Raw genomic sequence first — 15871 nt, 5'->3', positions numbered from 1 at the left:
AAACCCTGATTTATTTATTATTTATTTATTTATTTTTAGGAGCTGAACAACCGCCTGGCAGCGGAGATCACCCGATTGCGGTCCTCGCACTCAGGGGATGGAGCCGGCTCTCCTCTCACACAGGGCAAGGATGTCTATGAACTAGAGGTAACCCTTCATTACTATGAGCTCCTGTGCACTGCTCAGGGTGGAGCATGGGCATCCAGCAGAGGAGTGTTTCAGGACAGGATGAGCTTATTATTTATTGCAGTACTCATGTGAAATACAGAAATCAGTTTTATGATTGGAAAATGTGAGTGATAGTAAGAGAATGTTAATGGAAGTGGGGTGTTCCTATAATGTGACTGGACAATTTAAAACCTTTTTGAAGTGTATTCATATTTGCAATGCTTGTGTTTTTGACCCTCAATCTTGGTAAACTTTTGCATTGTTCGGTTTCAGGTTTTATTGCGGGTCAAGGAATCGGAAATTCAGTACCTCAAACAAGAAATACATTCTCTTAAAGATGAGCTACAGACTGCACTGAGGGTATGTAACATGTATCTCTAGACATACACTGTCAATTGTAGCTGTGTCTTGGTATTGTTGCCGACCTACTGGACCTTCCAGAAAATGAAAGGCCTTTTTTGTATAAAAAAAATAATAAAAGATATAAAATAAATCCGAGATTCCCATACACCTCAACATTAACATGTTATGCCAGTCATATCAAAAAAGGACCAGGTGCAGTTTACGTAGAGCACAGTGCACCATCGTGTGAATACAGGTGCAGTTTACATAGAGCACAGTGCACCATCGTGTGAATACAGGTGCAGTTTACATAGAGCACAGTGCACCACCCTGTCTATACATCCTCACAGAGACGATTACAGTTTATTACTGCCTGCCCTTGACCTCACTGTACTGTATGAAGTTCCATTTGCTTGTAGTTAGTATATTTAAAATGGCAGTTTATGTTCACAAGAAATCTGCATCATTATTAGAAGGTCCTCTTGATTCTCGGAGTGCAGACCCTGTTGTGACTTTTTTTTATTTGTTTTTTTAAGGATAAGAAATACTCCACTGATAAATACAAGGATATCTACACTGAGCTGAGTATAGTGAAAGCAAAAGCTGATTGTGACATTACCAGACTGAGAGACCAGCTGACTGCTGCTACAGAGGCTCTGGGGGAAAGGTCTGCTGAAAACAGCACTGTTTCTGGATATGGTAAGAATACAGACGCACAGTAGACAGTTCACAAGTTAATTGTCTTAAAGCGCTGATTACAAAAAAATGTAATAAATGATAGTGTATTCACAACACGCCACCACTTGTGTAACCCTATGTGGGTCACTGTCAAAACAGCCTAACAATTTCAGAATTGTTTTCATTTTGTACTGATTTTTTTTAACCTTGATTTTGGCCCCGTTGCACTCTTGATGCAGATTTGAAAACACAACAGTTTAATTATTCTTCCATGCACATCAAAGGCCATACGTTTGATGAAATAAACAATGAGTTTGGAGAAATACATTTTAGAATGCATTTTATTTCAAATAGGGGGCAGACAAACATTTCGAAGAACGCACAGAGAAACCCAATGATTTGTTTGCCGTTGTTGTCTGGTAAATGGTAGCCCCTCTTTGTTGTGGAAGGTGATGGAAGGGCTGTGGATAGTGTAGCAATGTCCGTGGTCCTCCAGTGCTTCTCATCACCTGCACAGGGGAGAGCTCCTTCCTGCATTCATTGCAGGCGTCACTCTGTTCATTCACAATAAAAACATTTTTTTTGTAACAATCAACTGGTGTTACAATATCCCAGCAGATATTCTGAGACAGTATTTGCCTCGGTAGCCATTTCTCTGACAACAGGATTTTCTTCACCAAAAGACTCCTGAAATGGAGAAAGCAGAAATATTTACCCAGTGCTGGAAACAGTTCAAGTAAAACATGTTATGTACTTACCGTCACATATGTCACTATCCTCTTGTTGTGAAATGACAAGGGCAAACATTTTATGATAGAAGGAAGTATTCATGTCAGCTATTTAAATATTTATTCATCGATCCACAAAAAACTACTAGAAGTAGCTGTATTGTGCTCTTGTTCACATGATCACATTACAAACCTCCATCAGCACAATCGTTTAAGGAAATCCTAGAACAGATTATGTATAAAAAAAAATGATGTATACATAGAGGATACTGAATGATCGTTCTAGGTATACATTTTTTATTCCCAGTAAGTCACACGTGATTTCTGTAAGGACATCCTCCTAAAGGGACTAATAATCATACACCATGAGTGATCAATCACTATTCTGTGTATACCATAAGTATATACTGTGGTTTGCAGAACTGTTGATCCCCCTACAAAGTTTTCACATTTTATTGGCACCTGAGCGTAATCCACGACACTTTCAAATTAGACTTCACATGTAGAATCTACACAAAACTACTTCACGTTGATAAAGTTAAAAAATGCATATAGAATATAAATAAGTAAGATTTACATAAAAAAACCAGATTAATCTCAGTTGCATAAGTATTCAACCCTTTGCTACTGTAGCCCTAAATCAGCCCAGGTGCAAATGATTTGTTTGAAAGGTCACAAAATTAGTTAAATGGTTTCAGCCTGTGTGTACTCAAAGTGGTTTAACTTGTAGATAATTTCCCTCAGGTAGATAAAGACTTTCGTGCTACAACTCACATAGTGATCCAACAAAACAACCATGAAGACCAAGGAGCTTTCGAAACAAGTCAGGGATAAAGTGTTAGAAGCACAGAGGAGGAGAAGGGTACAAGAAAATTTAAAAGGCACTGATTATCCCTCTCAGCACAGCGAAGTCCATCACTAAGAACTGGAAGATGCATCATACCACCCAGACACTACCCAGATCAGGTCGCCCTCCCAAACTGAGCAGCCAGGCAAGCAGGAAACTGGTTTGGGATGGCACTCTCAAACCAACAATGTTCTTGAAAGATCTGCAAGGTTGTGTGTCTGAGATGGGAGTCAGTGTTCACACATCAACAATAAGCCGGTCCCTACACAAAGCTGGCCTGTATAGACGGGTGGCAAGAAAGAAGCCATTACTCAAAAAGCCTCATCTTAAAGCACATATGGATTTTGCAAAAAAGCGTTTAGATGGCACTGCAGACATGTGGAAAAAAGTTTTGTGGTCAGACGAGACAAAAATTGAACTTTTCGGTCTAAATTCCAAGCGTTATGTCAGCCTCCGAAACTGGGGAGGAAATTCACATTTCAGCAGGACAATGACTGAAGCACAAAGCCAAAGCCACACTGGAATGGTTGAACAGGAAGAGAATTAATGTTCTTGAGTGGCCCAGTCAAAGTCCTAACTTGAATCCAATCAAAAATTTATTGCGAGACTTGAAGATTGCAGTCCATCGATGATCCCCAACAAACTTATCAGAACTGGAGCAATTTTCCCATGAAGAATGGGCATCCTACTGGGCAAAGCTAGTAGAGACATATCCAAAAAGACTCATAGCAGTAATTGTTGCAAAAGGTGCTTCTACCAAGTATTGACTTAAGGGATTGAATACATATGCAACCAGTACATTTTGTTTTCTATATTTTCTTTGCAAGTTTTGCTGACATTTAAGCTCTTCCTCATATAACAGTGTTCAGTTTAACCACTACAGCTTTGAATAAAAAAAAGTTTGTTTGAAAAACTGTGCTTCCTTATTTTGTAATTCAATAAAATGTGACATTATTGGTAGGGGATGGTACAAACCACTGTATTTAAAGTAAATAGCAATAGGATGTGAACATTTTCTATTTATAATCTATTAATTCATGGATTATTTTACCTTGTCAATAGACTAGCTTCGACACATATTCATTTCAAACCCTATTTATGGCCTCTTCAGAACCGTCTTTTTAGATAGAACCTTGAGCTCAGTCATTTGCAGCCTCCAGTTGTTTCCTACCATTGCCGGTGTTAATGAAGAGGCTACAGGCTCTTTGGATAAGTCAGGAGCAGGCAGATTGGTAACTGGCATTTCTTGACTAAATTCTTTCTCAAGAATATTGGGATGCAAATCAAAACAACAATATAAATCTGAAATTATTTTAGACATACTAGAATCGCCACAGCAGATAATTTGATGCTTTGAGGTTTTCAAATTTAAATTAGTCTGCGCGTCATGAAAGTGATGCTGTTGACCTTTCCTATATACATGTATTAAATACTCTGAGAACCCACCTAGAACTGCCAAAGCAGTCATTTTGACTGCCTTTTAAAATATATATTTTTTTAAATATAACCTACAATATTCTATTTATCTACAAGCCTGTGGTTATCTCTGCACCCACTGAGCTTACCTCTGCAGTGCCAGCCTCTTTGCCTGTATCGTCTCCCACAATAGTAGCAAGTACAACGACTCCAGCTGCATTGCTAACATGAACAGGCATTCAGGAGACTTGAAGGATGGCAGTATTTGGAAAATTAGAAATCCTGGTTTTTGACACTGTGGGAAGACGGGCTGCACAAAATGTCTTGACTAAAACCTCAAGTCCCACACCGTACGCAAAAACAACACTGATAGCACTCAGTGCTTTTCATTTGTTGATCGATATGCAAATGTTACACCTCATTCAATGCTAGGATACAACAATTGTCAAGAGTTAAAAAAAAAAGAAAAACAGCCTGGTTGGAACAGTGAACAAAGCAAGAAGAGATTCCACCATCTGCACACTCCAGTACAATTTTGAAACACAATGACTGTGCTAAGACGAAGTTCAAGCTGAGAAAGATTGTAATTATTCTCAGCTCCCTTCATATGTCAGTTGCCATCGGGACTGTTGAAAAGATAAAAACGGAGACTGTTTATTTCTACAATGACACAAAGTAAGCAGTGGATGGACCGGGGAAAATATCAGTAGGAGGGATTTCGTATTTAAGATAGTCACAGACCTTAGGCAGAAACATTTCGATCAGAAAACTGCAAAGCAGCAGGCAAATGCAGTTCAACCTGGATTCAGTGCTGCAGTGACACACGCAAGAGAAAACAATGCCAGGTAGCTAAATGCAATAAAAATAAAACCTCTGATATCTGTGCCCTGTGTGAAAGAGCAGTATGTGGTAAATGCACAGGAAAAGTTCAGAAGCGTTACCTCTGCGTGGATTGTGCTACTTAGGTGTTACTTTGAATTCCGTTTCCCTGAAAGCGCATTCACATTACATGTTACATACCTGTTTACACCTGTTTACACACTAGTTTCTTTTGTTTTATTATCATTTTTCATTTTTTGAAGTAGTATATGTGGTAAGGTAGAAAATAAACCCTTTTTCATCTGTTTTTGTCTGTGCTGAAGAACCCTGACATGTGGTGTGATATGTCATCGGCCATGTGTTTCAGAAGGATAAAGTCACCCACAGTCTTGTTTGTCATCACTGTATCACAGATACCATGTCATGATTTTCCATGACGTATCCCCTGTTTATGTACTACTTCAATAGAAACGGTTGTGTTAAAATAACAGCAGTGTGATAGAAAGTGGGTTTCTCTCTGTTTGCTGTCTACAGATATCATGAAATCTAAAAGTAACCCGGATTTTCTTAAAAAGGAAAGATCAAGCATTAGCCGGCAGATCCGAAGCATGAGGTCAAAGGTAAGTTGTCACATTTTAATGTCTTGTTAAGAAACTTGACCCAAGTAGACAACACATTTTAACTGGAAAATGCAGTGATTTAGTGAGATTAACCTTAGAATCAATGATAGAGATGTGGATATGCAGCTGCAACCATTTTACTCCAAAGCATTGTTTTATGTTTTCATCTGATATAAACTCTTATCAATGAATAACGAAGTAAATCCTGCAGGGATTACACTTGGAATGGCCTCCTCCTGAACCAGATCAAGATTGTATTTCTACCTCTCTGAGCTGAGGGCAGTCTAGCGAAGTTAGCAATCAAAACGTTACAAACAACGTGTTGAAAACAAATACATAACATGAAAGCAAGTCTTGTATACACACATCTTAGATGGATTTTGCAATTTACTGTATGAATAAATATAAGTGTTCATTGTGTTCAGTGTATTATACAGTATTGGGTGTCGCAGAAGATGAAATGCTACTCACTTAACTACCAATGTCCCTGAACATTCTTTCAACAGGTTCAATAAATAACATTGTCTTCCAGTTTAAACACAAGTTTGTATTGCTCTAAATCAGGGGTCTCCAACCCTATTTCTGGAGAGCTACAGGGTCTTTTGGTTGTCATTTCAACCAAGCTGTTACTTAATTAATGGCTTAGTCAAGATTAACAGATGTTCCAGATCTTTAGCCACTGATGATATAAAAAGACTTAGAAAACCTACAGGACAGGGGTTCTCCAGGACTAGGGTTGGAGACCCCTGCTCTAACCCTAATCAAGCTAAGTGATTAGATTTGTAGTGTGAGTTGAAAGGGACCACTTCACCTGCTTAGAGGTAGGCAGTGAGTATTTGTCTGGTAAAGATGCATTAGATATACACCAGATGAAGTATAGATAAAGTCACTGTTTGTAGTTACACCCGGCACAATGAAACCTCCAGATGTGGTTTTCTGTGTGTAAAGGACGCTATACAGACAGATACTGGTTTTACTATTTCAACACGTAAAGCATTGAAGACATTGATTAACACGTTATTTTTGAATTTATTAAGTTTCTTCTAAAAACTAATAAAACTTAAACATGCATCCTATCAACTGGTGGTTCACGTACCTCAGAAAGGCACTACCCTACTGCAGCCATGCAGTCGAGAGATCACTAGGTTGAATCCCAGTTGCACCAAGTTGCCGATCTTCGCCCCCATCATTGTCCCTTTGTTCTCCGACAGGGAAGGGAGGTAAAATATTCTGGAGTTGGTAAAAACAAACAAAAAATATATGCCAAAAATTGACGTTTTGTTTGTTATGTTGAGATATTGATGCACCATTAGACATGCTCATAAGCATATATACCAGTGGTTGACTGTCTTTCTTTATGTCCTTGGTTTTTTGCCCTGCCAGTCTGTAATTGAACAGGTCTCATGGGACAGCTGATGCGTACCAGACAGTTTCCCAGTGATGTAGGTATCCCAGCCAAGCATGTCACACTCTGCATGCAAACCCTTCACTCCTGTGTGCCACACCAACACATACTGTGTTCCAACACACACCAACACATACTGTGTTCCAACACACACCAACACATACTCTTCTTTGTATTGTGGTTCCTGTAGATTGTATTAATGTGTTGCTACAGTACGGGATGGTGATGTTAATAAAATATCCTGTCTGCTTTGAAAGAACACCAACACTGAACCTGCAGGTGTATCCGCTATAGAAAGAGGGCTATACCTTTTAATTTCAATTAAAATAGTAAAAAATAAAATAAAATAAAAAGTCTAGAACAAGAATATAGTCTAGAACAGTGGTCCTCAAAGTAACTTTGGCACGGGCATAAATTGAATTTACTTGGCTGTTTGCGGGCACGCTGACTATTGCATAGGTTCTTATCTTACACTGTGCCTTCTCGCGATATATATATATATAAGAGTTTTAGTGGGGTTATTCTTGGCTCACTCTAATAAGGTCAAGTCTTAGGTAGTAATTGTGCATGCTGCGCTTATTCTTTAAATAATGTACATAAAATATGCAATGCAAATATTTTTTAAACAGAATGTTTACACAGATAACTGTAAATAAACTAAAATAAAAAAGTGTAGATAGCGTTGTTTCAATTTGACAAATTTATCAACACTACTCTGTTTTAAAGATCGCTCATCTCCAGTACAATTATTCAGAGAAAGTGGATTTGTTACTAAATATACTACGGTGTTTCCCTTGTCTGGTGAAATAAAAAATATACAGAGATGGAAAATGTAATTCTAAATACTGAAATGTATTATTTTTCTCAATAACAGTTGGCGAAATTCAGTGCTTACCCGGCATATTAGCACCCCGCCTCTGCTCAGGAATGGTTGGACAGCTGTCAGATCTTTCACTTTCCCTTTGGCTACTCACTCGCCTTCAATTTTCAGAATACCTTGAACGGCCTCTGCTTGCTTATGATTGCACAGCTGCGTAAAACTTGGCAGATATTTGACTCTGATATTGGTTAAACTTACAGTTGGTACCTGCACCTGAAACAGACACAGTTTATGTCCCACCCAGCTAATTTATATTTGGGCTACCGCAGAGACAATGCAGATATTTAATTGGTTGATTGTACCGCAAAAGCCATTCCAAAAAAAAGAAAAATGCGGACGTACAAGCACAGCATAAGCGAGCAGCACTATCAACAGACTGCTGTGGCGCTTTTCTTGGAAAACGTGTTTAAAGCTTTCTTTATTTTTCCACGCTACGACCTGCAAGAAATGTCTTCGACCGATAATTTAAGAACAGCTGCCGCGGGCACGACTTTGAGGACCACTGGTCTAGAACAAGAATGTAGTCTAGAACAAGAATACAATATAGGACAAGAATACAGTCTAGGACAAGAATACAGTCTAGGACAAGAATACAACATAGGACAAGAGTATAATATAAATTAGAACACAAATACAGTATAGGACAATAATACAGTATAGGACAAGAATATAGTATAGGACAAGAATACAGTATAGGACAAGAATACAGTATAGGACAAGAATATAGTATAGGACAAGAATACAGTATAGGTCAAGAATATAGTATAGAACAAGAACACAGTCTAGGACAAGAATACATTATAGGACAGGAATATAGTCTAAAACAAATAAAGTCTAGAACAAGAATATAGTATAGTATGAAATGTTTAAATCACAATTGGATAAGCACTGCTCCAGACTGTGCTATATGTATTATTGAAATATATTTTTTCAACATAATGATGATTGTTTTGATCTTTTTATTTCTATACTGTATCCTGGGTCATAAAGCTACTGACGAATGAAACCAACAATTGATTTATCAAATCTTCGCTGTGAATTTATAGAAGGCAAAATTACATTGTGAAAACTTTAGACATTTGTTTCCAAATAAAATGCACAGTAACACCTTCAAATAAGTGTCTGTAATTCCAATGTAACTAGTGCATGATTCCCTACTGATTTCAAATGAAATTCCGATTGAATTCAAGTGTCACAAGCATGGGTTCATGACATACTTTTCATGACTTTCCTTAATACTCATGAAATAATCCTGAACAGACACTTACCAAATGCACTTATTACATCGCTGTCGCATGTTTTGTGTTCCTGCACGATACCTGGCATCTGAAGCCGGTGTGTATAGAATAAATATCGGCATAGAATATGTGTAAATACATTAGATAGATCAGCACATTTTAATGGTTCTAATTTGACACGTACACTGCTTTAAAAAAAAAAAACACTACAAACTGAAGCATCCATCACAGTTCCCTAAATGTGAAGAAATGAGATTGCAATGGTGTCAGTTTGTGCAAGTTGGAAGGCATAGTTTAGTTGGAAAATTTTATAATGATATTTTAGAATCCTTTATTAATACTGTGAATGAGCCTTACGGCTCGGGTTCGTTTCTCTCTTTTAAAGTACTGACCCAGACACGGAGATGGAGGTTTTTTAAAGCGCTTGCGCACTAAGATTTTTAATAATGCAAAATAAACAAAACAGAAAACAAACACCTGGCTTTATACGAGCACCAAATACCACAGACAGGAACATACACTAATAAGCCGGATAGCTAAGCTGTTTACCGGACTAAACAAAACACAACAAAAACAGTTTCACACAAAACACTCAAAAAGGCTTTCACTGCCTTTTCTGTTATGGCTGTGCACACACTTCAACAGTCCTGCAAAACTAATTGCTTGCTTTTACAACGCTGCCCTGGCACTACTTTACAATAGTTACCAGGTACGGGTGATAATTAACACAAAAAAAACAATAAATACACGTTTGCACGTGTTTTTGTCAGGTAGGATTTTAACTCACAATTTCCCTGGTTACAGTACATAATATTGTTACTGTAGTAAATTAATACACTTTTCCATTCAGCCCATTTCTTGATCACATAGATGAGGCTTCATAGAGAGTGTTCAATTTACAGTCAACCCACTTGATTTCACTTCCATGGGACTGGTGAAAATAGTGACAATGAGCAGAGTTGACTTTGTCAGGCATGCACTAATACCCTCACAAAAAAAGCATTTTTGACTACCAATGAGGTTTTATTGTTTCATAATGCCCATACAAAAAGAGAGAGTGGTTTGTATTGTTTCGTAATACCCATATAAAAAGACGGGAGTAAGACTGTCCAGCATTTCCAGGACCCAATGATTTAGACACTGCTTCAAAACCGGGATATGATTTGCAAAAAATACCAACATTTTAATTTTGAGTCTGTAAAAACACATTCAAGTTTGCAACAGGACACATATAAAATAATGGAAACACAGAATTAATCATGATGTGGGGAGAGTCGGGCAGATACACAGCCAGAAGTAATCCTCACGCTGTATTTTAAAAGAAGTTTTTGGAAATGTTTAGCTTCATTCCTCAGTTGATTTATGACCAAGATGTGTGTATAAAAATATCTAAACAATCGATATGTTGAAAAAGATATTTCAGCAATATGTTTAACACAGGAATTTGTTGTAACACATTAAGCTAGAACTGTTATGCCAGGTTTCATGACAATTGGATAAACGTTTCTCCAGATTTATACAAAAATATAAGTGTGGCAGACTCATGGATGAAAAGACACCCAGATACCCTCATACATTCCCAGATAACTCTCAATAACTTAGAAATAATGTTAATACCAGTTTCATAACAATTGGATAAGCGGTTTTCAAGATATATGGAACATGTAAACATACAGCAGGACGAATGTATGGACAGACACCAAAATCTGATGTTCAGTAACTTATGCTAAATAATGTGATTACCAAGTTTCACATCCGTATGTACGACTTTGCAGGGAATAAAGAAATGCCATTGTAAGCTTTAGAATATGAATGACTTAGCTCACCTCAGTACTGTTGAGAATCATTGCCAAGCCCTAGCGAATTAGATCTTTGAAGCCAGCAGCCGTGCCAGTTGGGTTTGGTTTACGTTCGAGTAGAAACAGACCCACAACTCCCAACTTCAAAGTTTCATTTCATCTCAAATGGAAGGGGGGGGGGGGGGGGGGGGGGGGGGGGGGGGGGGTGACCGCAGCAGTGTGAGCTGACCTCATCATTTACACAGCTCTTCTCAACCAGATAATCTGTCATTCCCTGCGGCATGTACAACTAACACTGTGGCACGTGCTGTGCTGTACTGTACTACTCTCCATTCAGAGAGGCTCTTTTGTACAGACTTTTTCCATGCCATCATTTTTAATATTCTCTAACTCTCCCTCATGTTTCTCTCTGTAGAGCCTGAAAGAGGGATTGAGTGTGCAAGAGCGACTGAAACTGTTTGAAGCAAGAGACTCCAAGAAGATCTAAAGAGCCTGCATGGGTGCCATACAGATATACTCCTGTCCCCTGCTCCACGCAGTCCCAGCTCCTTCGTGTCTTGTCTGCTCCAGCTATTTGGTGTCCTATCCCCTGCTCTTCAGTCCCAGCTCCTTGATATCCTCTCTGCTCCAGTCAGTCCCAGCTCCTTGATGTCCTCTCTGCTCCAGTCAGTCCCAGCTCCTTGGTGTCCTGTCCCCTGCTCTAGGCAGTCCCAGCTCCGTGATGTCCTGTTTGCTCTAGTCAGTCCCAGCTCCTTGATGTCCTCTCTTGTCTAGTCAGTACCAGCTCCTTGATATCCTTTCTGCTCCAGTCAGCCCCAACTCCTTGGTGTCCTGCCTACTGCAGTCAGCTCCAGCTCTGGTGTTCATGTTCTCTGCCATGCTAATTCTGCTGTTACACTTTCTGACTCCTTTTCTGCAGGCAGCCTGTGTGTGTGTTTGTGTACATGTCTGTATGTGAACTCCATGTGGTTTAGCTTTTGTTCTCTCTATACTGCAGTTACCACTCCCAGGCCAGACATGCAGCTACATTTTATTTTGTGCGTTCCCAAAATAAAAAAAAAAAAAAAACAGACATATCATTGGAATAGTTTTCTTTTTAAATTTGATTAATTTCACACAAGAAGCCATTATTTGGAAGTGCACAAAATTATTTGATCCTACAGTTTGTTCAAGTTGGGCAGAAGGTGGACGCCAGGTTAGATGAAAAACGTTTTCCTGGCCTTGACGAGAGTCTATAAACATTGTTGTCGAAAAGTAACTATTTTCAGATTCATATTTTGTATGTAAAGTCCCAATTATCCCAGGCAGTATAGTCACTCCTCAGGTGTCTACTGCTTTTCAATGTGCTGCGTTGAAATCTTTTGTATATCTTGTCCTTGGACTTAAACACTAGTTTAGAAGATTCTGCTTCCTCTACATCAAACAACCATACTGGATACTGGTGCTGGACATTTAGAGTTGCACTACCTGTTCTTTGCTGTATGCCTGTACAATTACTGAATAAATAGTGACAAATCCTAAGAGTAGACTTTATAAAGACAATGAAATGTCATTCCGTGTAGTAGTAAATGTGCCTGGTGTTTGTGGGCTGGAAACAGTACTCTAGATATTAATCCCCTTTTTGTTTGAAGTTTCATACCCATGCTTGCGTCTAGAGGTGACTGCTTACTATCTGTTTGCTTTTGTTGCTCAACCTAGATGCTAAGGAATCTGCAGCCAACATGCATATGTGTAGTTCAAATACAAAAACACATTCATACTTTTTTAAAAATCAAAGCATTTTGTATACCACTCAAGTATGGAAAGCTATATCTGAACACAGTGTTATTCCTATTGCCATTGGTGATGCTGGGAGTGTTATTCCTATTGCCATTGGTGGAGCTGTGTTTGACCCACTGCTTCTGATTCCAGCCTGATGTTATGTATGGTGATTTTAAAAAGCAACCAGCACTGCACAGCCTGCTGCACCCCATTTGCTCACCCTAGTCGAGGGTTTTTTGTAGATGGCAAATGTCAAACATTCATTTTGAAAATGCAGATCCCACTAAATGCTGTATTAATAAAATAACTTGCAAAATGTGAGATTCTATAAAATAAGATACAAAGCTGTCCTATTCCTTCCTTGTGCAGTCTTGTCTTTTTTATATTTCCAGCTTGTTGGGTGTGTGTGAAACCAAGGACCAATCTGAAGGCAATTTTACAACAGAAAAGATGGGTTGAGCAAAGCCTAGAGTTCGTTCTCTGAGATGTCTCCCAGCTGCCTGCAAAATTAGTAAATTTGACAGGTGTGTTGGCTATTGAAGCAGAACCACAACATAGAAATATTCACAGAAATTTCAATATACTGTACAAAAAAGAAACAGGCTAAATGTGTAACACACATTCTATATCCAAGGGGCTTTCTAAATGTACTGTCTGGATGTCCTTGCTGTCTGAATGAAAATGTACAACTATTTAAAAAGGTTTAAACCAGGTGGTAAATTGCTATAGACAAGAACTGTATTATATATTCTGCATTATACTACATGAAGCAAACGTGTTGCTACAAGAATAGTTAAAGCCTTTTGAAACATGCCATTCTAACATTTGTTTTAAAAAGGTGCTGCAGGAAATAGCTTATCAATATTGCTGGAGCTAAAAGACGAAGTATTAATACATGTAACCCTAAACTCATCTTGCACAAGTAATAAGAGAAAAGAAATATAGGCAGAACATTGACAAAGCATATTTTCTCAAGTTTTCTATGATGAGTTACTGTAAAATACAAGCGTGTACATTCAAATAAAGCACTATAAAAACCATGCATGATTTCATTTAATGAAAGTACTGACATTGTGCATTTAATTTCATTAATATATTCTAATTTGTGTGACTATTCTTTCAAAAATGTTGACTTGCCTAATTCTATTTCGTTGGGGACAATTTAGTCACAGATGTTGGTGAAACTTCATGCAGTGTCTTGAGCAAACTAAACAAAGTGGAGAATACCATTTTTTTCATTTGAAACACACATTAATGTTTTATTGATCCACACTCACTCTCTCTTTTGACCTCTTGATAAATGCTTGGTCTTTATAATTTAAAACCTGTATAGTATTCAAAGCATGCTTTGTAAATGTTTGTTACACATAATTTAGCTTTTCTGTTTTAAATCTATATCTTGCTAACAGCACTATACATATTTTAATTTAGAGTGTTAACAGAATTGTGTTTGAATACATGCAGTATTTTCTGAAATTCAAAATAGATATCGGAGGTTATATCGTCGTCATGCGCCCCCCCCCCCCCCCCCCCCCCCCCCCCCCCCCCCCCCTGCTCCCCCAAAAGTTTAATTTAAAAACCAAACCAGACACTAATGTAGCAATACTTGGACACTAATTTAACGACCGGCCTTGCCCTATCTGAAAATGTCTCCTGATGCTGCACTATTTTTATTTTGGCTTGCATGTGAAGCAAAAAGCTCAGTGGTAGTAAATGAGACACACAGTTCTCAATGGCTTTGGCATGCTAGTGTAATCCTTTTACTCTTAGTCTTAATCTTACATGGCTGGTTTGACAGACTCAAAATAACAACAGCCTTGGACTACCGCTTGTTGCGTTAAGAAGGGTTGTACAAGATCAGTGCTAATCAAGGTCTGTGAAATCAGCTGATCATGCTCTAGACTAAAGAGGCTTAAACTATCAGTGAGGTAGAACCGGGCATTGCTATATTGTGGTTAGTCTGGTTTTGGAAACACAGCACAATATCTGTACAAAATGTTCATTGTTTAAAGACTGGTTTCTATATTTGAATTTTAGAAAAGGACCAGTATTTCGAAAGATGCTGTCATTTTGTGTATAAAGCAGCTATGAAATGTCTTTGTTCCTATGCTATCTGATTAACTGTCAACTGTAATTGGAAACATCACCCATCACAATATTTATTACTGGACTGTATGGCTTTTTATTAGATTGTGATTTTAGTTGTCGTTTTTATTTTGTAAATATGAAAACCCTACTTTATATAATCTATAACAGTAATAAAATATTTTTGCACCACTGTCATTGTTTGTTAGTTATTCTACACCCATATTTATCAAAGGCTTGTTCACATTGGAACTATCATAGATGTTTCACTACTGTAGTTTTGAGAGCGCCACAGCAATGAAAGTTAATGCCATGTTTTTTTTATACCAGTGCTAGTGATATTCTGAGAATTCTGAGTTGCCTTCGAGGTAGAACGACTACTAATTTGACAGAGTTGAAAAGTTGAGGTAAAAATAGTCAATTTAGGATAAAAACTATTTAATGTTCTAGAATATAATTTATATGTTAATGGATTGCAACCACAACCACACTTCTGTCCATCTGAAACTGCACGCTTCACGAATGCAATTAAGAACAAATGTTGACTTTGCTACTTGTCTACAAGTATATACTTTATAACATAAAAACATATCATTTTTGTAAAGTTTTCTGCTGTTTTGAAATGAATGACATTGATGATGTCACGTGACATGTTTATTGGAATGCCAGTTTGAGGTAGACTGTCACTCGGTTCGATTAGTCCACATAGCTGACATTTTCTTTTTGAAGGTTATTATCCAGAGCTAATACCTATGTATGTTTACTTTATCTGTAAGTCTGTATCAGGGCTAATTCATAAACTCTAGCAGTAGTGAATTTCTCTGTATAAATTTACCTGTATGTTAATAATAAAATCTGATTACTATGGTTTGAAATTGTTTGTCGTACCTGGCCATTTTTCCTCTCAGGTCTCAATAGATATAAAGAAAATATTAAGCCTTATTTTCTTACAAATTGGCATCCACGAAGGGACCTGAGATGTAAAGAAATCTAGAATAACGGCTATTCAGTTTCAACAAGAAGTCAGGACTACCCGCAATTAAGCATAGGGAGTGAACAACAGGTTTAGAATTGACTAACAGTGA

General features: G+C 37.9%; 1 protein-coding gene across 7 annotated transcripts in view; it reads left to right on the top strand.

Moving 5' to 3' along the window:
* The window catches only part of si:ch73-103b11.2 (myosin phosphatase Rho-interacting protein), a 253084-nt gene extending 238837 nt beyond the window's left edge, over positions 1-14247 (top strand). For 5 of the 7 annotated variants that reach the window (XM_041229193.1, XM_041229192.1, XM_041229189.1 and 2 more), the window contains 5 exons: positions 40-147; positions 442-528; positions 1047-1209; positions 5533-5618; positions 11356-14247. In XM_041229193.1, coding sequence (XP_041085127.1) covers positions 40-147; positions 442-528; positions 1047-1209; positions 5533-5618; positions 11356-11427 — 516 coding nt within the window. In that variant the 3' untranslated portion in view covers positions 11428-14247. Of the gene's footprint in view, positions 1-39; positions 148-441; positions 529-1046; positions 1210-5532; positions 5619-7001; positions 7061-11355 lie in introns of all 7 variants that reach the window. The other 2 variants (XM_041229191.1, XM_041229196.1) reach the window with 1 other exon arrangement.
* Positions 14248-15871: the final 1624 nt, after the last annotated feature.

This window comes from Polyodon spathula, chromosome 26, assembly GCF_017654505.1.
Source record: "Polyodon spathula isolate WHYD16114869_AA chromosome 26, ASM1765450v1, whole genome shotgun sequence".
Lineage (NCBI taxonomy): Eukaryota > Metazoa > Chordata > Actinopteri > Acipenseriformes > Polyodontidae > Polyodon > Polyodon spathula.
This window is presented reverse-complemented; position numbering and strand designations above follow the sequence as displayed.